At 40.8% G+C, this 19,468-nt stretch overlaps 1 protein-coding gene across 5 annotated transcripts in view; it reads left to right on the top strand.

The window, feature by feature from the left end:
- CDK16 (cyclin dependent kinase 16) overlaps positions 1–19,468 on the top strand; it is a 75,538-nt gene that overhangs the window by 49,538 nt on the left and 6,532 nt on the right. For all 5 annotated transcript variants that reach the window (XM_060762778.2, XM_060762777.2, XM_067464301.1 and 2 more), the window contains 12 exons: positions 1,154–1,287; positions 3,322–3,447; positions 3,615–3,671; positions 6,302–6,416; positions 7,429–7,523; positions 10,070–10,132; positions 12,710–12,833; positions 12,916–13,036; positions 13,857–13,954; positions 15,413–15,518; positions 16,882–16,924; positions 17,749–17,839. In XM_060762778.2, coding sequence (XP_060618761.1) covers positions 1,154–1,287; positions 3,322–3,447; positions 3,615–3,671; positions 6,302–6,416; positions 7,429–7,523; positions 10,070–10,132; positions 12,710–12,833; positions 12,916–13,036; positions 13,857–13,954; positions 15,413–15,518; positions 16,882–16,924; positions 17,749–17,839 — 1,173 coding nt within the window. The remainder of the gene's footprint in view (positions 1–1,153; positions 1,288–3,321; positions 3,448–3,614; positions 3,672–6,301; positions 6,417–7,428; positions 7,524–10,069; positions 10,133–12,709; positions 12,834–12,915; positions 13,037–13,856; positions 13,955–15,412; positions 15,519–16,881; positions 16,925–17,748; positions 17,840–19,468) is intronic.

The following is a 19,468-nucleotide window of genomic DNA, read 5'->3' as shown; positions in this document are numbered from 1 at the left end:
GATGATATCAGTGTTGCTACATTTTAAACATGAATCTGAAGCCTGGGAGCATCACTTTATAAAAGTGCAAAGATCCTTATGGAGGGTGGAGTTACGTCCTTTTTAATTGCTATTGGGGAGTCATTACTAAACATTGGTTTTGGAGTATAATTTTGTAGGATTTTTAATATTTTATATGTTTTAAAACATAGTAGTGGTAATAGTAACACATTATTTGGACTCTGGAAACCAGATTTTGAATCCTAGCTCAGTCATGGACACCCACTGGGTGACCTTGGACAAGTCACATGCTCTCAGCCTCAGAAGAAAGCAAATACAAACCCTCTGACCATATTCTTGCCAAGAAAACTCCATGATAAATTCACCTTAGGGTTGCTGTAAGTTGGAAATGATATCAAGGCACACAATAACAATTAGTACTGGGTGATATTTTATAGACTTAATGGGTTGAAGAGTTGAAGTGATGGGGTAAGAGAAGGATCACTTGGGACACCTTGTCCAAAGTGACTAGATTTTTGTGCCACAAGGTTAGATGGTCAAGTTGACTCTGCATCTGCAAAGTACAGTGGGAAGGAGCTTGTGAATGTGTTGTTGAAGGCTTTCATGCCCAGAATCACTGGGTGACTGTGAGTTTTTCATGCTCTATGGCCACAGATACAGGCAAAATGTCAGGAGAGAATGCAGCTGGAACATGGCCATACAGCCCCAAAAACTCACAGCAACCCAGAACTTGCGAATGCTCCACTGTGGAAAAATCCCTGCAGATGAAAAGCTAGTTTATCAACATTATCACCTGCACTGGTTTTCTGTTTACAGGAATTTTCTGACATGGAGAAGTTTTTTTTTATGATACCCTCTTCTCTGTGACATAGTCTTTCCATGTGCAGAAAAGGCCTTGTCTGTAAGTCGATATACAACAAAACTGATGGAATAGGCTTGATGCAGATAGAGTTGATATTAAGAAAAAGTACAGAATATTCAGACTAACAGCTGCTGAATATCTAGTACTTACAAAGTGGTTCCATATGGAAGAAAGGGTTTAATGCTCCCCAAAGACCAGTTTCACAGTTGTTAGAGGAAACTGGTTGGGAGGAAGGAGGCTGCTCATTCTCATTGCCTGTTCTTTCTTCATCTCTGCCTTCCCTTGGCACAGAAATTGTCCAAGAAGACCTCAAGATGGGTTCAGATGGTGAGAGTGACCAGGCATCGGGGACATCGTCGGATGAGGTGCAGTCTCCAGTCCGAGTGCGTATGCGCAACAACCCAACACGCAAGATCTCCACTGAGGTGCGGACCTTGGAGATTCTGATAGATGGTTCATGATGGGGATTCTTGGCTCCCTCTGACAATGCACAATTACAGCACCATAACTCCCCTTTTAACTGCCCTATTTCCATCTTAGAATCCAGATGGTTGTCAGAGGAATTTGACCTTACTACGTGGAACTAAAAATCCCAGGATTTCACAGGATAGTGTACTTTTTTGTCTACCTTTTTGTACAATATGAATTCCTTTGTGGACAGAGCCATGAAAGGGAACGTATAGAAATAGGGAAGTTCACACAACTCCTCTGTCTCCCATGAAAGCGGTTTCAAGTCTCAGGTCTAAGAAAATGTGTAGCAAATAACTTCAGGAAAAACTAATCAGATCTCTAAAATACTCAATAGTTTGTGGCATGATTCCAGCTTCATTCGCAGAAAATTGCCTGGGAACCTTGTGAATGAAACTCGCCACTGTCATGGTATTTCCTCCAAGTGTCTTGAGGAATTTTAAGGTAGACTTGTGCACTGATCCATTTTAGCCATTTTCCTTTGGCTTGTTTGGCTTGTCTGGACAGCCATAATGTCAAGGGCTCAGTTGCCGTGTTTTTTTGCCTGAAAGGGTGTACGTGGCTGCTGGGCATGGCTTCTTCCCCTTCCTTCTTCCCTGCGGACAATGCTTCCTTAACCCCGTTCCTCAAACCCAGGCTCCCTTGAAAGGAGGAAAGGAAAGGGTGCCAGGAGGAGTGCTTCCTCAAACTCAGGCTCCCTTGAAAGGAAGAAAGGAAATGGTGCCAAGAGGGGTGCTTCCTTAACCCCATTGCTCAAACCTAGGCTCACTTGAAAGGAAGAGAGGAAAAGGTGCCAGGAAGGGTGCTTCCTTAATCCTGTTCCTCAAATCCAGGTTCCCTTGAAAAATAGAAAGGAAAGGTGCCAGGAGGGGTGCTTCCTTAACCCCGTTCCTCAAACCCAGGCTCCCTTGAAAGGAAAGGATCCCAGGAGGGGTGCTTCCTTAAACCCATTGCTCAAACTCAGACTCCCTTGAAAGGAAGAAAGAAAATGTTCCCAGGAGTGGAAAGAGGAGTCTCATAAGTTCCCCATTGCCACCTAATGGGCCGGATCTTCCTGGATCTTTTGGCTTCCTAGCCGAAAACAGATATTTCCATTAGTTGATTTTCGAGAAGCTCCCAAAGACAGATCTGGGTACCCAACGAAGTTCGGATACCAAAAATGGCTTGCCCTCCAGCCGAATTGCACAAGCTTTAAGGCAATCCTGTTGAATCGTCTTAAGAAAGGGATGCTGCAGAATCAGCTTTGCCTCTGAACAAGCTGTCAGAAAGCATTGGGCACTGCTCATTTCTGGTCAGTGTGGCATCAATTGAAGTGTTGTAATTGTGGATTCATTAGCAATAGCTGTACCACAGCTTTGATCTTATATTTTACCATGTCCGCTCTCAATTTCTACTAGGGATTCCATGCAGGGGAATAATCAGGCTGGAAAAACGGCAGAATGCTTTTGGCAGCCCGCTTGGGATCCTTACTGGCCACGGAGGAAGGGGCTAGTACAAAAGACCAGTGCAAAAAAATCAACAGTCTCTGTTTCTCCATCACCAGGCTACACATATTTTTCTTAGCCTAATTTTGCTCATGAGTGGGTCTTTTCTCATGAGTAAGCAAAAATGTTTGCATGGTTGTCGCTTGGGGGATCTTTCTTAGCCTAAAGCTGTACCACAGCTTTGATCTTATATTTTACCATGTCCGATCTCAATTTCCAACTAGGAATTCCATGCAGGGAATAATCAGGCTGGAAAAACAGGGCAGAATGCTTTTGGCAGCCCGCTTGAGATCCTTACTGGCCACGGAGGAAGGGGCTAGTCCAAAAGACCAGTGCAAAAAAATCAACATTCTCTCTTTCTCCATCATCAGCCTACACATATTTTTCTTAGCTTAATTTTTGCTCATGAGTGGGTCTTTTCTCATGAGTAAGCAAAAATATTTGCATGCTTGTCGCTTGGGGGATCTTAGTAACAAGGCTGACCTGACTTCTCCTTGCTCAATCTAGGACATAAACAAGCGCTTGTCACTCCCAGCTGACATCCGTTTGCCTGAAGGCTACCTGGAGAAGCTAACTCTCAACAGTCCTCTCTTTGACAAGCCTTTGAGCAGACGGTTACGGAGGGTCTCTTTGGTAAGTGAGAACCTCTACCTCCCCACTCTGTATGAGGCTATTGTGTACCCATTGGAGTTGAATCAGTGACCAGAACAATAGATGGATTGCCACCACTCCTGCTGGTCTTTTAGAGCACCCAGAACCAGGAAAGAGCAGCCTCTCACGTTGTGTGCTTTCTTTCATAGTCAGAGATCGGTTTTGGGAAGTTGGAGACATATGTCAAGCTGGACAAGCTGGGAGAGGTGAGTGCTGTCACTATCTATTTATCCGTTCACTTGGTTTCTATCCCACTGTGAACTCAAGACAGTAAACTCACTTACTTTTTTTTTCAACAATCCCCTGTGATTTAGGCTGAGAGACCTGGGTTTGGGCCAACCCTAGTGAATTTTATGGCTGAGTGGAAATTTGAACCAGTCCTAATCCAGTACTTTGTTTCTACACCTTAGGCAGGAATGGAGGCATTGTGCAGGACCCCAGTCAAAGAGGAACTTGTAGTAACTATTGACTACTTCATCTTGGCTGAGAAATCTTTGTTTTCATATTAATTTTGAGAGCTTATTTAAGGTGGTCATTATTGCTCTCCCTTTCTCTAAAAGAGCTAATTGGTGTTTACATGGTTTTCCCTTCTGATCTTTCTGACAGAAACATTGTGAGTTAGGTTTGGCTGAGTGTTAATGGCTCTACCCAAACATCCTAAGGTTTTGAACTGAGTCCTCTTGAGTCCTGACCCAGCATTATAGGTAGTACACCAAACTTGGACTTAACTAGTATTACATCTCCTTGCCTGTTTACACCAAAAAGAAATTTTGCTCTTAACATTTCAGCAATATTGTTCATAGTGGATTTGTTTCACTCAACTTGAGTAAATCTGTTTTGCCCAGTGGAGAGAACCATAATAATAATAATAATAATAATAATAATAATAATAATAATAATAATAATATACTTTATTTATATTCTGTCCTATCTCCTTGAAGGAACTCAGGGCAGATTACAGTACACATATGCATCAAACATTTAATGCCGTGATACAATTAACAAGACAGACAGTACATAAAGAGAGGTAAAGGCTTCCCATCTTTTTCCATCTCCAGCATCTGGAGGCTGTGCTCAACTCCAGCCACAGGGAGGTGCTGTTGCTCCATCTTCCATGCCGAGGAGCTTTGTTATTCTTTAGATGCTCTCCTGATCAAATTGCCTGCAAGTCTACATGGGTGCCTTTTATTACCTTCCTGCCAAAGCAGTACCTATTTATCTACTCACATTGCTGTTTTCAAACTGCTAGGTGAACAGAAGCTGGGCTGACAGTTGGGAGCTCACCCCAACCTGGGCTTGAACTGTCCATCTTTTGATCAGCAAGATTTTCTGCCGCTGGCGGTTTAGCCTGGTGTGCTAAAGCCTGGCATTTGGGGCTTTGGTAAATCCAAAGGTTTCTTGGTCCCTGTTCCAAAATGTTCTTAGGATGTCCCCTCCCTTTTTTTCTACGTCTTCCCCCTTGGTACATTAATTTGAAAGCCGTCAATTCTCATGAACAGTCTTACATTCTCCAGAACCTGATCTAAAATCCCAAGCTCAGTGTTGACCTGTATCACAGTTGCAATCCCAAATCTGAAAAATGGGTTTATTGACAACCCATCTAGGGGCTCTTGGATATCAATGAGGGAAGGGGATTGTATTCACCGTTTTTGAGGTTGTCAGGTCAAGAGAAAAATCATTCTGCCTCACTACAGATCAGAGAATTCACTCAGCGCTACTCAAAGCAATCAGGTGTTGAAAATATTTCTGCAACTATGTCCTATTCAATGGTTTCTTATGTGGCCTTGGGAATGACCCCGCTCCCCCAACCCTAGTCATCTCACATTGGCTCTGATTCAATCACAGCTATTCTTTTCTCCTATCTGGAATCTCCTTATAGCTTTTAATTATTTTGCCGGCATTCTTCCCATCACGACCGACTTGCAGTAATTTCCTGATTGGATCACTGCAATGAATGCTCTTCCTGAAGGGCTGCCATGAACATGACTTGGAAGCTGCAGCAAGAGCAGAATGAAGAGGCTAGGTTACTGGCTGTTAGAGCTTATAAAAAGCACATAACACAAGTTTGAAGGGATTTACATTGGCTACCAAGTTGGAGCAAATCTTGCAAAAAAAAAAAAAAAGAACTCTATGATAAGTTCCCTTGCAATGGTTCCCAACCTTTGGGCCTCCAGGTGTTTTGGACTTCAGTTCCCACAGTTCCTAACAGCTGGTAAGTGGCTGGGATTTCTGGGAGTTGAAGTCCAAAACACCTGAGGGACCAAAGGTTGGGAACCATTGCAGTTTAGGTTCATGATAAGTCAACTTGAAGGCACACAACAACAACATGAGGTATATGAGAGATAGATATCAGGGGACAAATTGAGGCAAAGTAGTTGTTTTCACAGTGAGGGGAAAACTTCTGTCTGGTTTGTACTATCTTAACCTGCAAGTGGGATTACGTATGACTGAATTTTTTCCCCTGTACTGTGTATTTCCTCTATGTGACAAGGTAGGTAATTGGGAGAGAAGGATTTTAGCCTCCTCCCTGACACATTAGTTTTCTACCAAGGAGTATGCTGTTATCTGATCCCTCACCTGAAGAACAGCTTAAAGGTAGGTTCACTGCCCTTATCAGATTTAGACCTAGGAATTTTGAATTTTTAGTTTTACATGCCATTGATGAGCATCTGTAAATGTGTGACATGTGTTTTGCGGTGGCATGAGAGTAGTTCACAGCAACCTGAAGTTAAAGGTAAAGCTTGAAACTGAGAGGGTTCTTGTGTTGGAGAGTGGGCAAACTGAAAAGAGATTAGGCATTGACTGAGTATCCTCAGCAGTGTTTTTTCCACTTCAGGGAACGTATGCCACTGTCTACAAGGGAAAAAGTAAGCTCACCGACAACCTGGTGGCCTTGAAGGAAATCCGTCTTGAGCATGAAGAAGGCGCCCCTTGCACAGCCATCCGGGAAGGTAGGTTGAGGTCTAGCTCCTTCCATGCTCCCTTTTAACATGGGCTTTTGATACAATCTTAATTTCTCGGTGGCTTTGAATCATAGTTGTGTCAGAGTTGAAGCTGTCAGACATTAGAAATTGTTTTTAATTGTAACTAGCTTGTCAAAGTGTTCAAATTTAAGGGTCTCTTTTAATGAGGGCTTTTGAAACGTTATTTTTCTCCTGCTTTGAATCGCCATTGTTGCATAATAGCTGAAGCTGTCAGATTAGCAATTGTATTTAACTAACTTGTTGAAGTATTTGATATGATTTGCTTGACATTGATCTTCTAAAAAAAATTACAACCGATCTTGGAAAAATTTGAAAGTTGGCTAAGAAATATTGTTAGTGTGCATGGTACCACTGAGGACACAGAGCAATATTTTGTTGTAGTGTCTGCTTTTATACACAGGATGTCTATCTCTTATCTGAAATGTTTGGGACCAGAACTGTTCTGTACTTTCGATTTTTCTTCTTCTGATTTTGGAATACTATGGCATATACATAATGAAATATCCTAGAGATGAGACCGAAGTCCAAACACAAAATTTATTCATGTTTACACCTGTATACAGATAACCTGAAGATAATTTTATACAGAGTATTTCTAATAATGTGCATGAAAAATGTTTGTGTACATTGAGCCATCTGAAAGCAAACCATCACTATCTCAACTACCCATCTTAACCATTTTTAATTTTGGGGGATTTTTGAATTCCAAATAATGGATGCTCAACCTCTTTATATAAGTCCATTTCCAACATTGTGTTATAGAATTACACAGGAAACCAGATCACAGAGCCATGCAGGAATACAAAAGATAGCCCTCACCCCAGTGTGTATACTGAACTCACAGCAAGGTTCAGTTTTCTTCATTTTATGCCATGTGTGAGCCATTCTCTCAAATCATAAAGAGTTTGAAAATCTGTAGACAGTAGAGGAGTTTATGGTCTCACTTCCCTCTTTATCTCTCCCTCTTTCTCCCCTCCAGTTTCACTTCTAAAAGACTTGAAACATGCCAACATTGTGACCCTGCATGATATCATCCATACAGAGAAATCCCTCACGCTTGTCTTCGAGTATTTAGTGAGTAAACACAGCTTTAAATTGGAATTTGTTTTTGTTTGTGAACTGGAAAAAGGAGCAATAAAGTGCGCATCAGGTGAACAAACAAATCATTGTGCCAAGTTGGTTTGAATAAACATCATGTTTAAATGACAAATGAGCAAAACTATCGCTGAAGAAGACTGTAGTTTTATGACAGGAAATCAATTGTTTTTGGTGATGTATCATTGTAATTAAGACATTTCAATAGGAAGATAGAAAGATTATTTTTCTTAGGTAGGCCCTGATTCCCAAAAGTTTAATTTTCTGAAAAAGACAATAATTACAGTAGATGAAACATACATTTAACATTTCCAAGAATGATCAATATTTCACACACATGACCTCCTTCATGTTCAGTACTCTGTAAAGTGGACTATTGCTGTGATCTTTTTTTTTTTTTGGGAAGGCGAAGTGACTTTAAATGCCTAACAGTAGAGGTGGGTTATGTTAGGGAAAACTACCCTAAAATATAGCAGAGCATCCAAAAATCAAACAAGATATAAAAGGTGAGTATTAGCTCATTAGCGAGCAAAGTGTGAAGTGCCGTGTGATGTGGCTGTAAAGAATTTAGAGTTTAGGAGGCAAACATGCAGTATCCAATATTTTAAAAAATCACAAAAGGTTTATTTACAATAATAAGAAATAACTGCATTTCTTAATAACCAGGAACTGGATCTGAACTACTCTTAACACCCATGCCTTCTAAGGTTCCAAGAGAGGGCAAAATCATCCAAGCACTACATCTCTCCTGACACACAAACAGAGAGAGATCTCAAAGCACACAGCACATACTTTCCATACTTAAGTGTAAGAAGGCAAAAGTCAGATTCAAAAAAATTGCAGTAGTAAAGTATCCATTTTAAACAACCAATTAGAACAAGAGCAGAAACAGAGTGAGAAAACAAAATAGATACATTCCCAACTGTCATTCAGGATACATGGCAGAAGGGAAACCCTTAGTCTATACTAAACTAACTAAACTGCTCCTTAACGAGGACTTGAGATTTGTTCAGTGTGGGGTTGAATTCCACTGTGACTGAGGATGCTTTTGCACCCTCTCTGGGTCATTGCTGTAGCCGAGCCTCCAATTGCAGTGAAATCCTCTCCCATCTCCAATTTAAAACAAGGCACATATTCCTCCTGGCAAAACCATGTATATGGGGTACATGCACCATGTTTTAAAGCAGGAGTGAAGAAAGATCAGCTCACAGGCCACATGTGGCCCCTGGGTCCCTTTTCGTTTTTATTTTTTGCAATCCCTGAAGTCTTTATTGAGTCCACCTTAATTGATTTCGGAGGTGACAGTTCCCTCCCTAAACTACCTAAAATGTTCAGGAAATTGCCTGGTGGTTGACCCTTTTGCTGGCTTTCTCTCTCCCCGAACCCTTCCCAAAAATAATCCCCTGAAAAATGCACTTTTTCTGCCAAAAATAAAACTCTAAAATGACATGAAGTCTTTTCTAGTTCATCAGAGGGGATTCGCGTGAATTGGTGGTGCAGTGGTTGAAATGAGACATTACATGCAAGTCAGTTTGAAAGGGAAGAAACACAGCAGCAAATTTGGAAGGAACTGGTGGGCTTGAGGGGTGTTGGTATGGCTTCCCTGATATTGAATGTTGCCCACTCCTCACCTATGATCATCTAGTGACCTTGAAGCAACAGGAAACTCTTTCAGGGAGTACGGTCAGAGGTCATCTGCTATGTGCAAGGAACCTAGTTTGCCCTCAAAAATCCCTTGTGATTCTGCAGCAGAATTATGATAAGCCCAATACAACCGAGGACACATTGTGCAAATGAAACTTTCCTCGTCAAAACAGGAACTCCACCTGCTCAGACTGAGTTCATCATAGGATTCCATTCAATCCTTCTCTTGTTAGCATTGAATCTTTTTCTTGTTAGCTGTGACTGCTGTAGCATCAGGAGATAGGGGAGCCTCAGTTCAGACTCCTCAATCTGATTAAGCTGCAGGGAGAAGGATGTAGACAAACTTTGGTCCTCCGGTGTTTTGGACTTCAACTCCAGCTGTTAGGAATTGTGGGAGTTGAAGTCCAAAACACCTGAAGGGCCTAAGTTTGCCCATGCCTGATGTAGACTGTGTATTTAATATCCCAGTCAACTCCATGCCTCAGAATTGTGTGTCCATCTTTGTTGTGGTCAGTCTTCCACTGGGATTCCTATGCCTCCTGAGGAGGAGTCCTTTCCTTTGCCTTAATCATGAATAATACAGTTCAGTGCACCAGAATCAAGACTTACTGATTGTTGTGGGAGCTGCTCGCATCTCTAAATACATGCAAGTGAATGACTTGATCCCATGGCAGTAAACCAAGCTGACCTACTAAACCAGTGGTTCTCAACCTGTGGGTCCCCATGTGTTTTGGCCTACAACTCCCAGAACTCCCAGCCAGTTTACCAGCTATTAGGATTTCTGGAAGCTGAAGCCCAAAACATCTGGAGACCCAAGGGTGAGAACCACTGTACTAAACGTACCCTTAACATGTCAATTTTGTGTCTCCCTTTTCCCACAGGATAAAGACCTGAAACAGTATCTAGATGACTGTGGCAATGTAATAAATATGCACAATGTGAAGGTATGTGTTGATTCCTATCCATCTGTCTGTTTAGATCTCTGGCACTGCTTTAGCATCCTATTTGACTTAAATGTACTTCCACCAAAATTACAACCACAGGCTCAGAACCAGCATGAGATTCCCCGCTAGAGCTGGATGCCATTCTTGTTGTGTTTCTTCCCCCAAAAGTGTAACAGTTTTACTCTGTTTTAGTATAAAAGGTAGCTAAAGAAAGGAGGAGAAAAGTAGATGTGTAGCACCTTTAACACTCTGATATTCAAGTCTCAAGTATAAATACACATACTGTATAATTGTGAGGGTAGGACAAGACCTGTCACCCTTTCTGTTGACATGGTGTTGCGAACTTGTCAATGTTATACATGTACAAATAATTCCCATTTCCCCTTTCCTGCTTCCATGCATGTTTATTTCTGGCCTCTTTTCCAGATAACTATACTGTATGTTTTTTAAGATAAAGGAAAATGTAAAGCAGTAAAAATAAAGGTTGTGTGTGTGTGTGTGTACATACATGCGCAAACACATGCAGTGCACTCTTGTTGTTTTATTGAAAATTGGCTTCCCTGCCTACCACAATTCATCTGGCATCTCTGCAATCTTACTAGCTTCAAGAATATACTCCAAATGCTCATTCCCACTACGATATCTCTACTGCATAGACACTGATTATTCTTGAGTTTGCTTACATTTCCTCCATTCGCTTTTCATGGTTCATTGAGGACATTCATTCTCTGAGGGTGCTATGTTTGGCAACTGAAAATCCTCTCATGTTTTGTATTTGATGTGTGGATGCACATAAGGTCAATTCAAATATTGTATTGTATTTTTCAAAACTGGAAAAAGAATTATGTGTATCCTGTGGCAGATTCTAGGACCACACTTGGACATAACTTAGGATATTTCCTCAGATCTCCAGTATTATGCTCGATTGTTATATCCCATGCAAGGGTTTCATAAAAATTGCTTGTATAGTTAACACTATGTAACAAAATTTGAAAAAAAAAACTGTTCCTGGTTTGAAAGTGTTATTTTCTGTTTAATTGTGAGGCACTTACATTGAAAGTAGTTGTTATACTCCAAAAACTTCATTTTTGTGACTGCCACAAACTATGTTGAATTGGTTGAGACTCTATGAGATATTCATTGAAAAACTATAGCAAAATGTGCTGCAGGATGTCCCACAAAAACAATGTTTCGTATGCCATTTTTAACTTTTTGTTAAACAATAAAGTTTAATAAAAAAGTTTTCCCATATTTTTATGATAGAACCAATTAGGAAATGGCATTTTTTTTTATTTACGACATTTATATGCTGCCATTCTCACCCCAAAGGGGACTCAGAGCAGCTTACAAGGTATATATACATACAATATATTATATTATTAGGATAGAACAATATCAGCACTAAACGCCGCTATATTGCACTATACCATTATATTGCAATATTATTAGTAATATTACATGTGTGTGTGTGTGTGTGTATATATATATATATATAATATTATATTATTATTAGTATTATATTACATCACATTATAATATTATATGTATATATTATTATATTATATTATATTATATTATATTATATTATATTATATTATTAGAATAGCACAGGAGACAAGAACCCAGGAACACAAATCGTGTTCCGTAGTGTTGTCTTTAGGTTGTTCTTTGATATATTCTGTCTACTCCTGCCTCTCCTTATACGAACCTGCCCAGTCACTACATTCATCTGGTGAGACCCTCCTTTTGCCCCCACCTCCATCTCAAACATAGTTGGCGGGGACAAGAGAAGGGGACCTTTTTTGCAATTGCTCCCTGCCTCTGGAACTCTTTTCCGAAAGAGATTAGAACGGCCCCTATGCTCCCCTCTTTTAGGAAATTATTTAAAAACCTACCTATGCACCCAGGTCTTGTGGAATAGCATGCTTAACCATCTGGCTTCCTGTGAAATGAATGTTTAATGGATAAGGCTTTTAAATATGGATATGTGTTTTTAATTTATCGACATGGCTTTTAATGTTTGCATGAAATGCCTGTTTGATTTTGTGTTTTTTGGTTTATGGCTATTTGCTTTGTTTACCTGTGTTATAGTATTTGTTTTATTTATTGTGTACTTCTGGCATTGAATGGCTGCCATTTTTGTTGTGAACTGTCCTGAGTCCCCGGTGGGGAGATGGGATAGGATAGGATAGGATACAAATAAAGTTGTTGAAATTATTATTATTATTATTATTATTATTATTATTATTATCAAATATATTTCAAGCTGTGTTAGGAAAAGAAGGCAGTGTTATCAAAAGAAACTCGCATTGTTTGACTAAGTTAACAAACTGGCTGCATTTTCATGAGTACATTTGTTTTGTATGGGTTGGGTCCAATCTTGGACAAACTCACAGACACTTTGGATAATTTCTCCATTGATTCCAATAGATCTGTTCTAAATATGACTGAATCTGGATCCTGCCTGTTCTCTTAGTTGATGAGGAGAATATTACAAATGGCTTGCTGGGTCATGTGGAATCTGAATATGTACACAAGGGGGAGAGCTCACCTGGATGGTGTTGTTTCCTCTTCCAGTTGTTCCTGTTCCAGCTCCTGCGTGGCCTGGCCTACTGCCACCGCCAGAAGGTGCTGCACCGAGACCTCAAGCCCCAGAACTTGCTCATTAATGAGAGAGGGGAGCTCAAACTAGCAGATTTTGGTAAGTTCAAGTCAGCTGTGTCCTCTCTTGCTCTGTGGCTTTGGCTTGCCAATATATTATCTAGTATTTTTGTTTCTTTCAGGATTAGCCCGGGCAAAATCCATTCCTACCAAAACCTACTCCAATGAGGTAGTAACACTGTGGTACCGGCCACCTGATATCCTGCTGGGCTCCACTGAGTACTCTACGCAGATTGACATGTGGTAAGGAGTCCGTCAATGACCGCCTGCTCTGGAGGCGTTTAAGCAGAGGTTGCATGGCTATCTGTTTGTGCACAGTCAGGGCAGCATGGCTTTGGACGGGATGACCTTTGTGGTCTCTTTCAACAATATGGTTCTGTGATCCCTCCCAAATGATGCAGTCTAAGCCAGTGGTTCTCAGCCTGTAAGTTCCCAACACCCAGAAATCCTAACAGCTGGTTAACTGGCTGGGATTTTTGGGAGTTGTAGGCCAAAACACCTGGGGACCCACAGGTAGAGAACCACTGATTTAGGCATATTTTTATATATTTGCATAATTCTGCTTCTAATTATCTTGGATGGAACAAAAAGTGCTGGATCTCCATTCACTAGCTACTGGGAATCTCCGTTATCCCTTATCTATAAAAACCCCCAAACAAACCAAAACAAACCAACAGAAATGTTTTACAGTGGCTAAATGTCTGCAGATATCATTAATATGTGGAGTGGATTTCATTTGTGGAATTTGATGTTGCTCAGATTTTCAGATACATTTGGACAGAATCTGGGGCCATATTTTTAATTACTTTTAAGATAGAAACGGTATTAAGGTATGTCACCAAGAGGGTTTTAGTCAAAGGAACTAATGAACAAATGGCAGAATCGAAGTCAAGCAAAAGAGCTAATGGCTATATTGAGCACAAGAAATAGTGGTTGTTTGCTGTACCTTTTTTTGTTGCCAATAACTCCTGTTCTTCTCTGTTTCTGCCCCCCTCTCTCTTTCTCTTCTTTCCCTTTCTCTGTTTCTCTCTCTCTCTCTTGGTTATTTTCTCTTTTTTTACAGGGGTGTGGGCTGTATCTTCTATGAGATGTCCACAGGACGACCGCTCTTCCCAGGCTCCACAGTTGAGGAGCAACTGCACTTCATTTTTCGGATATTAGGTACAATCTGGACAAAAATCCAAGGCATCCTTGCATGGAAATTCAGTGCAGAAGTGGGAGAGTCAGCCCGCATTATAACGTCATGCTGAATATTATAACTGGCTTTGTCCCACTTAGTCAGTCGGTCAGTCAGTTACTAAAAGATAGGACTTAATGAAATGAAGCGTGTATCAATTTATTTATTTCGGGGGGGGGGGGGGGCTGGTGGCACAGCAGGTTAAACTGCTGAGCTGCTGAACTTGCTGACCGAAAGGTTGGCGGTTCGAATCCAGGAAGAAGGGTGAGCTTTCACTGTTAGCCCCAGCTCCTGCTAACCTAGCAGTTTGAAAACATCCAAATGTGGGTAGATCTATAGGTACATGGGAAGGTAACACAGTAATGCCGGCCACATGACATATGGACAATGCCAGCTCTTGAGCTTAGAAATGGAGATGAGCATCAACTCCCAGAGTCAGACAAAACTAGACTTAATGTCAAGGGGAAACCTTTACCTTTTATTTATTTATTTTAAACAAAATGATATTGAATATTGTTGCAATATTTTATTGAAAACACCCTGTCCTTTTCAATTAAAAGAAAATAGGGCATGTGATTGTAATCCAAGAGATTTCCTGCCCCTATTTGAGAGACACAGCACAAAACGAAAAAGGGAAGAGGAGGAAGAAATAACACAACAAGTCATGTACCTCATATTAAAGTTAACAGACAATTTGTAGTGATAGCTGTTGTGTGAGTTGTTCAGGGAGAGAGGTACCAAAAAGAGAGGCTGTTTCAGCAGAGCTGATGGAATATCCCTGCTTCCCATCTCTTCCCCTTTATGTTTTGAGGAATGGCTGCTGCTAGGTAATATGATAGTCATACATCTGTAATACTCCTTGGAGATCCAGTGTGGTGTAATGGTTCCAGTGTTGGGAGTGGGATGCTGGGACACTAGAGTTTGAATCCTTACCGAGCAAGGCAATCCCATCTAAAGAAATCTTGCCGAGAAAACCCTACAATAGTTATGCCTTAGGATTGCTAGGGGCCGCGGGTTAAACTTCTAAGCTGCAGAACTTGTTGATTAGAAGGTCGGTGGTTCAAATCTGCAGATGGGGTGAGCTCCTGCTGTTAGCCTCAGCTTCTGCCAACCTAGTAGTTTGAAAACATGCAAATTGGAGTAGATCAATACCGCCTCTGTGGGAAGGTAATGGCGCTCCATGCAGTCATGCTGGCCACGTGATCCTGGCGTCTACAGACAACACCGGATCTTTGGCTTAGAAATGGAGATGAGCACCACCTCCCAGAGTTGGACACGACAGGACTTAATGTCAAGGAGAAGCCTTTACCTTTTAGGGTTGCTATTTGACTCCTTATAGTCCCATTTTATTAGTAGGTTGTGTTCTGCTCCACAGTTTCTGTCTTGCTGGTTCCATGTTTGCAGCTTTTCTGATCCTGGTTTCTCTTCCCTTCCGTTTTCAGGGACTCCCAACGAAGAGACGTGGCCTGGAATCTTGTCCAATGAAGAATTCCGAGCCTATAATTATCCCAAATACCGTCCCGAGGCCCTGATTAACCATGCCCCTAGGTAAGTATTGGCACAGTCGTAATGGAACATGGTGATCTCTATCCAGATTATCACACCTGAACAGAGGAAAGGAGAGCCTGTTGTGCCTTTTTATTTTTGCCTTTTCTGCTTTTTATTTTGTGGAGAAAAAATGAAATGAAAAATATTCATCATCATAGGCGATTGCTCATAGCCAAGTATGATTGTCAAAAGAATGCAGCAAACCTTGCAAACTACAGAGAAGCTAGGCCTCATGGACCCCTTAGCCACCGGCTCCACTGTAAGGCAATTTGCATTGCTCCCCCCCCCCCCCCAATATTCAAGCATTTTGTAATCTTAAGGACTGGAAACTTGCTTTCTAGAAATGAAAGAAAGACAGGTAGACAAATATCCAGGCATGTGCAGTTATAGCTGATTTATCTTTTAATCTGTGTTCTTGCTTCTGAGAATCATATGGATCAGTATTCATTGCATGCTTTTGAGGGCAGCTTAAAGCTCTAAGATAGTGTCAAGTCCCTTCTGGCCTACCTTTTAGGTGTTTTCCACTTACTTCTTGATTGGGAGCAGTCATCTTTATGCACTTCTTCTGTTATCCTCTTTTGACCAAAGAGAGCCACCAAAAGGAGTCTTTAACCCTGACATAGACTTTTAACAGAGTTCTTGCATCCTGTACCTTCTTAGGCTGTCTTTTATCTATCCAGGGCATTTTCTTTCATGTTAGGAGCGACTTGAAAAACTTCAAGTCTGCTCCTGACATGAAAACTTCAAGTCACTTCTGGTATGAGAGAATTGGCCGTCAGCAGGGAACACCCAGATGTTTGATGTTTTACCATCCTGTGGGAGGTGTCTCTTATATCACTGCATGGGGAGCTGGAGCTGACAGATGGGAGCTCATCCTGCTCTCCGAATTTCAACTGCCGACCTTTTGGTCAGCATTTCAGCCAGCACAAGGGCTGAGCCAGATTACCCATTGCGCTACCGGGGTCTCCATTCAGGGCATGAAAAGGAGGCACTCAAGATGCCTGAGATGAGAGACCTGCCAGGTGTTCAGTCCTCGGGAGGCAGATCAGATGAAAAGAGACTTGGCCTGTTTCTTGAGAGTGGGAAATGTTGCTGGCCCTCTGGCTTGGGTCCAGAGCCCTCTGGTTAACAATGAGTTGCCAACCCATGTTGAGAAAGTGTATGACACATTACAGGTGTTCTCACGATAGCTGTGCAGCAAACCTTGCAAACTACAGAGAAGCTAGGCCTCATGGACCCCTTAGCCACCGGCACCACTGTATGGCAATTTGCAATTTCGTGGGCCTAGGAACAGGGTTTCTGTTTTCTTCTGAAAGTTGTGGATTTGACCTTCATTTCTTTCTCCCACCCGGATCTTTTGCAGGCTGGACAACGACGGGGTGGACCTCCTAGGGAAGCTGCTGCAGGTGAGAAGTCTTGTTTGCATGGATGGAGCTTAAGGGCTTAGATGTGTGTTAAGAATGAAATTCAGCATGATAGACGCATACATTTGCTTCTCTTAACTTCTTTACAATCTGATAACATTTCTATTATATATAATTACCTCTGTTTGTTTCTATTATATCTTAAACACATATAATAATTCTTTCTCCATAAATCTCTGCATTGTTTCATTATAACTTTTATACACACAATAATTTCTTCTCATTACACAATACATTCCTGCAATCTTATAATGTCTTAATACATACAATCCTATGTATGACATTAGAATCCTCTTTCTTCCCTGCCTGGTCTCTTCTCTCTACCTCTGTTTCCTTCTTAGTCTTGGGAAACATTGAGGCATTCCATGTCAAGATGAAAATTGACAGGGATGTTATTTTAGAGCAGGGGTTTGGCAAAATGAGATCCTGAGGCTTCCCCTAAGTGGCATTTGCGATCCCCAATGGCTCTAGATTCCTAGATTATCCTTTTTTTCCATCCAAAAAGAGAGAATGAAGTACCTCTTCTGGAAGCCTGTGTTAAGAGTCTCCTTCTGTTTTAAGACTCATTGGTCTTAGTTTGAGATGATATTCTGGCACCAGGACTCTTTTTGAGCTACTCCTCTCAGAATTCCCTAGCCAGCATAGCTGTGGGTTTTGGGAGTTGTAGTCCCCCAGTTAATCTATCCAACTGTGTTCCATGGTGGAAAAGGCTTTCCTTATGGGAGCAGACAGGAGAGCGTGTGTATTTGTAGCCTTGATTCAGACCCTGACATCTTTCTCTCCCTGTATTCTTTCCTCAAATGCAGTTTGAAGGGAGGAAGCGGATCTCTGCAGATGAGGCCATGCGGCACCAGTTCTTCCACAGTCTTGGAGAGCGAGTCCTCAAACTCCCGGACAGTAAGTACAGGGTGAACCGGAAAGAAGGGGCGGCCGCTGCAGAGGACTACTGGGATGGAGAAATGGGAACATCAATCTAAGAGACAAGAGTGTGGTGTAGATTCTGACTGTGCATGACAAGGAATTGTTTCTTTGCAGGGCTGGAGGATCCATTGTAGATCTGCAAGATTTAATTGGCAGGATTGCACTGGATGGCCCTTGTCATCTAGGATTCCAGGAATTGGCAGATTACTTAGATGAAGTTTGGTGTGATAAATTGTTCAAGGAAGGGTTTAAGTGGTAGGATTAAAAGTTCAGGCAAGCCTGTTTATTTTTGAAACCAGTTTTTGTCCGTTTAAAAATGACACATTCAAGACTGGACATGTATCTATGTTCCCGTAAATTAAGCTGTTGGCTCTTTTGTTGTTGTCGTTGAGAAATTTATTTCCTGAAAAGATGAGTTATTTGTAGACATTCTGTATGAAGGTGTCTCCTAATAGAGTCAGTTCTAATAGAATCCTAGAGTTCGAATAGACCTCGTGGGCCATCCAATCCAACCCCCGGCCAAGAAGCAGGGAAATTGCATTCAAAACACCCCCAACAGATGTCCATCCAGCCTCTGTTTAAAAGCCTCCAAAGGAGGAGCCTCCACCACACTTTGGGGCAGAGAGTTCCACTGCTGAACAGCTCTCCTTGTAGTTAGTAAGTTCTTCCTCATGTTCAGGTGGAATCTCCTTTCCTGTAGTTTGAAGCCATTGTTCCGCGTCCTAGTCTCCAGGGAGGCAGAAAACAAGCTTGCTCTTCGTAAGCGCATATCAATATAATTTTGTTCTAATAATAAGTGACGGCAAACTTTGATTTGTAGATTACATTCCCCATGTGATTTTAAAAGAAACAATCAAGATTTAGGTTATGCATAAGTATCTATCTTTAACAAAATCAGTAAATAAATGAAATAGCTAAAAGTGATTATTAAGTATCCTTCCAATAATAATTAAGAGATTAATACGTGTAATAAAAATAATAATAATTGGGTAAAATAATGGAAATGTCGTAATAGTAGTAATAATAGAGTAAAATAATAAATGTAATAATAATAATAAATAGAGTAAAATAATAAATGTAATAATATTAATAAAATGATAAATGAAATAATGATAATAAATAGAGTAAAATAATAAATGTAATAATATTAATAAAATAATAAATGTAATAAAATAATAATAGAGTAAAATAATGTAAATGTAAAAATAATAGAGTAAAATAATAATAATAATAAAATAATAATAACAGAGTAAAATAATTAATACCTGACTTGAGTAAAAGGGGCTTAAAAAGTCAGCTTATATGCGAGTATATACGGTAATTAACCTAAGTGAACAAATGAGCCAAAAACCTTTCCCATCTTTACTTGATTTGAATACCAAATCTTGATATGAAATACATTGTTCAGGCTTAAAATGGAATAAAAAAAATCACACATAACTGAAAGTGCAAAATTTGAAAAGATCAGTTTTGATGTGTTCTCAAAATAACCTCCTAAATGCTAGCCGTAGCCATTGCTGGCAGGGTAGCTTAAGAAATAAGAATTAAGACCCAGATCAGTTTGAATTTCTAAGTTCAGGAAGATGCACATTTCCAAAACTTTCC

The sequence above is a fragment of the Anolis sagrei genome, chromosome 2 (genome assembly GCF_037176765.1).
Source record: "Anolis sagrei isolate rAnoSag1 chromosome 2, rAnoSag1.mat, whole genome shotgun sequence".
In the NCBI taxonomy this organism is placed as follows: Eukaryota; Metazoa; Chordata; class Lepidosauria; order Squamata; family Dactyloidae; genus Anolis; species Anolis sagrei.
Note: the sequence above shows the minus strand (reverse complement) of the source record. Positions and strands in the feature narration are given on the sequence as shown.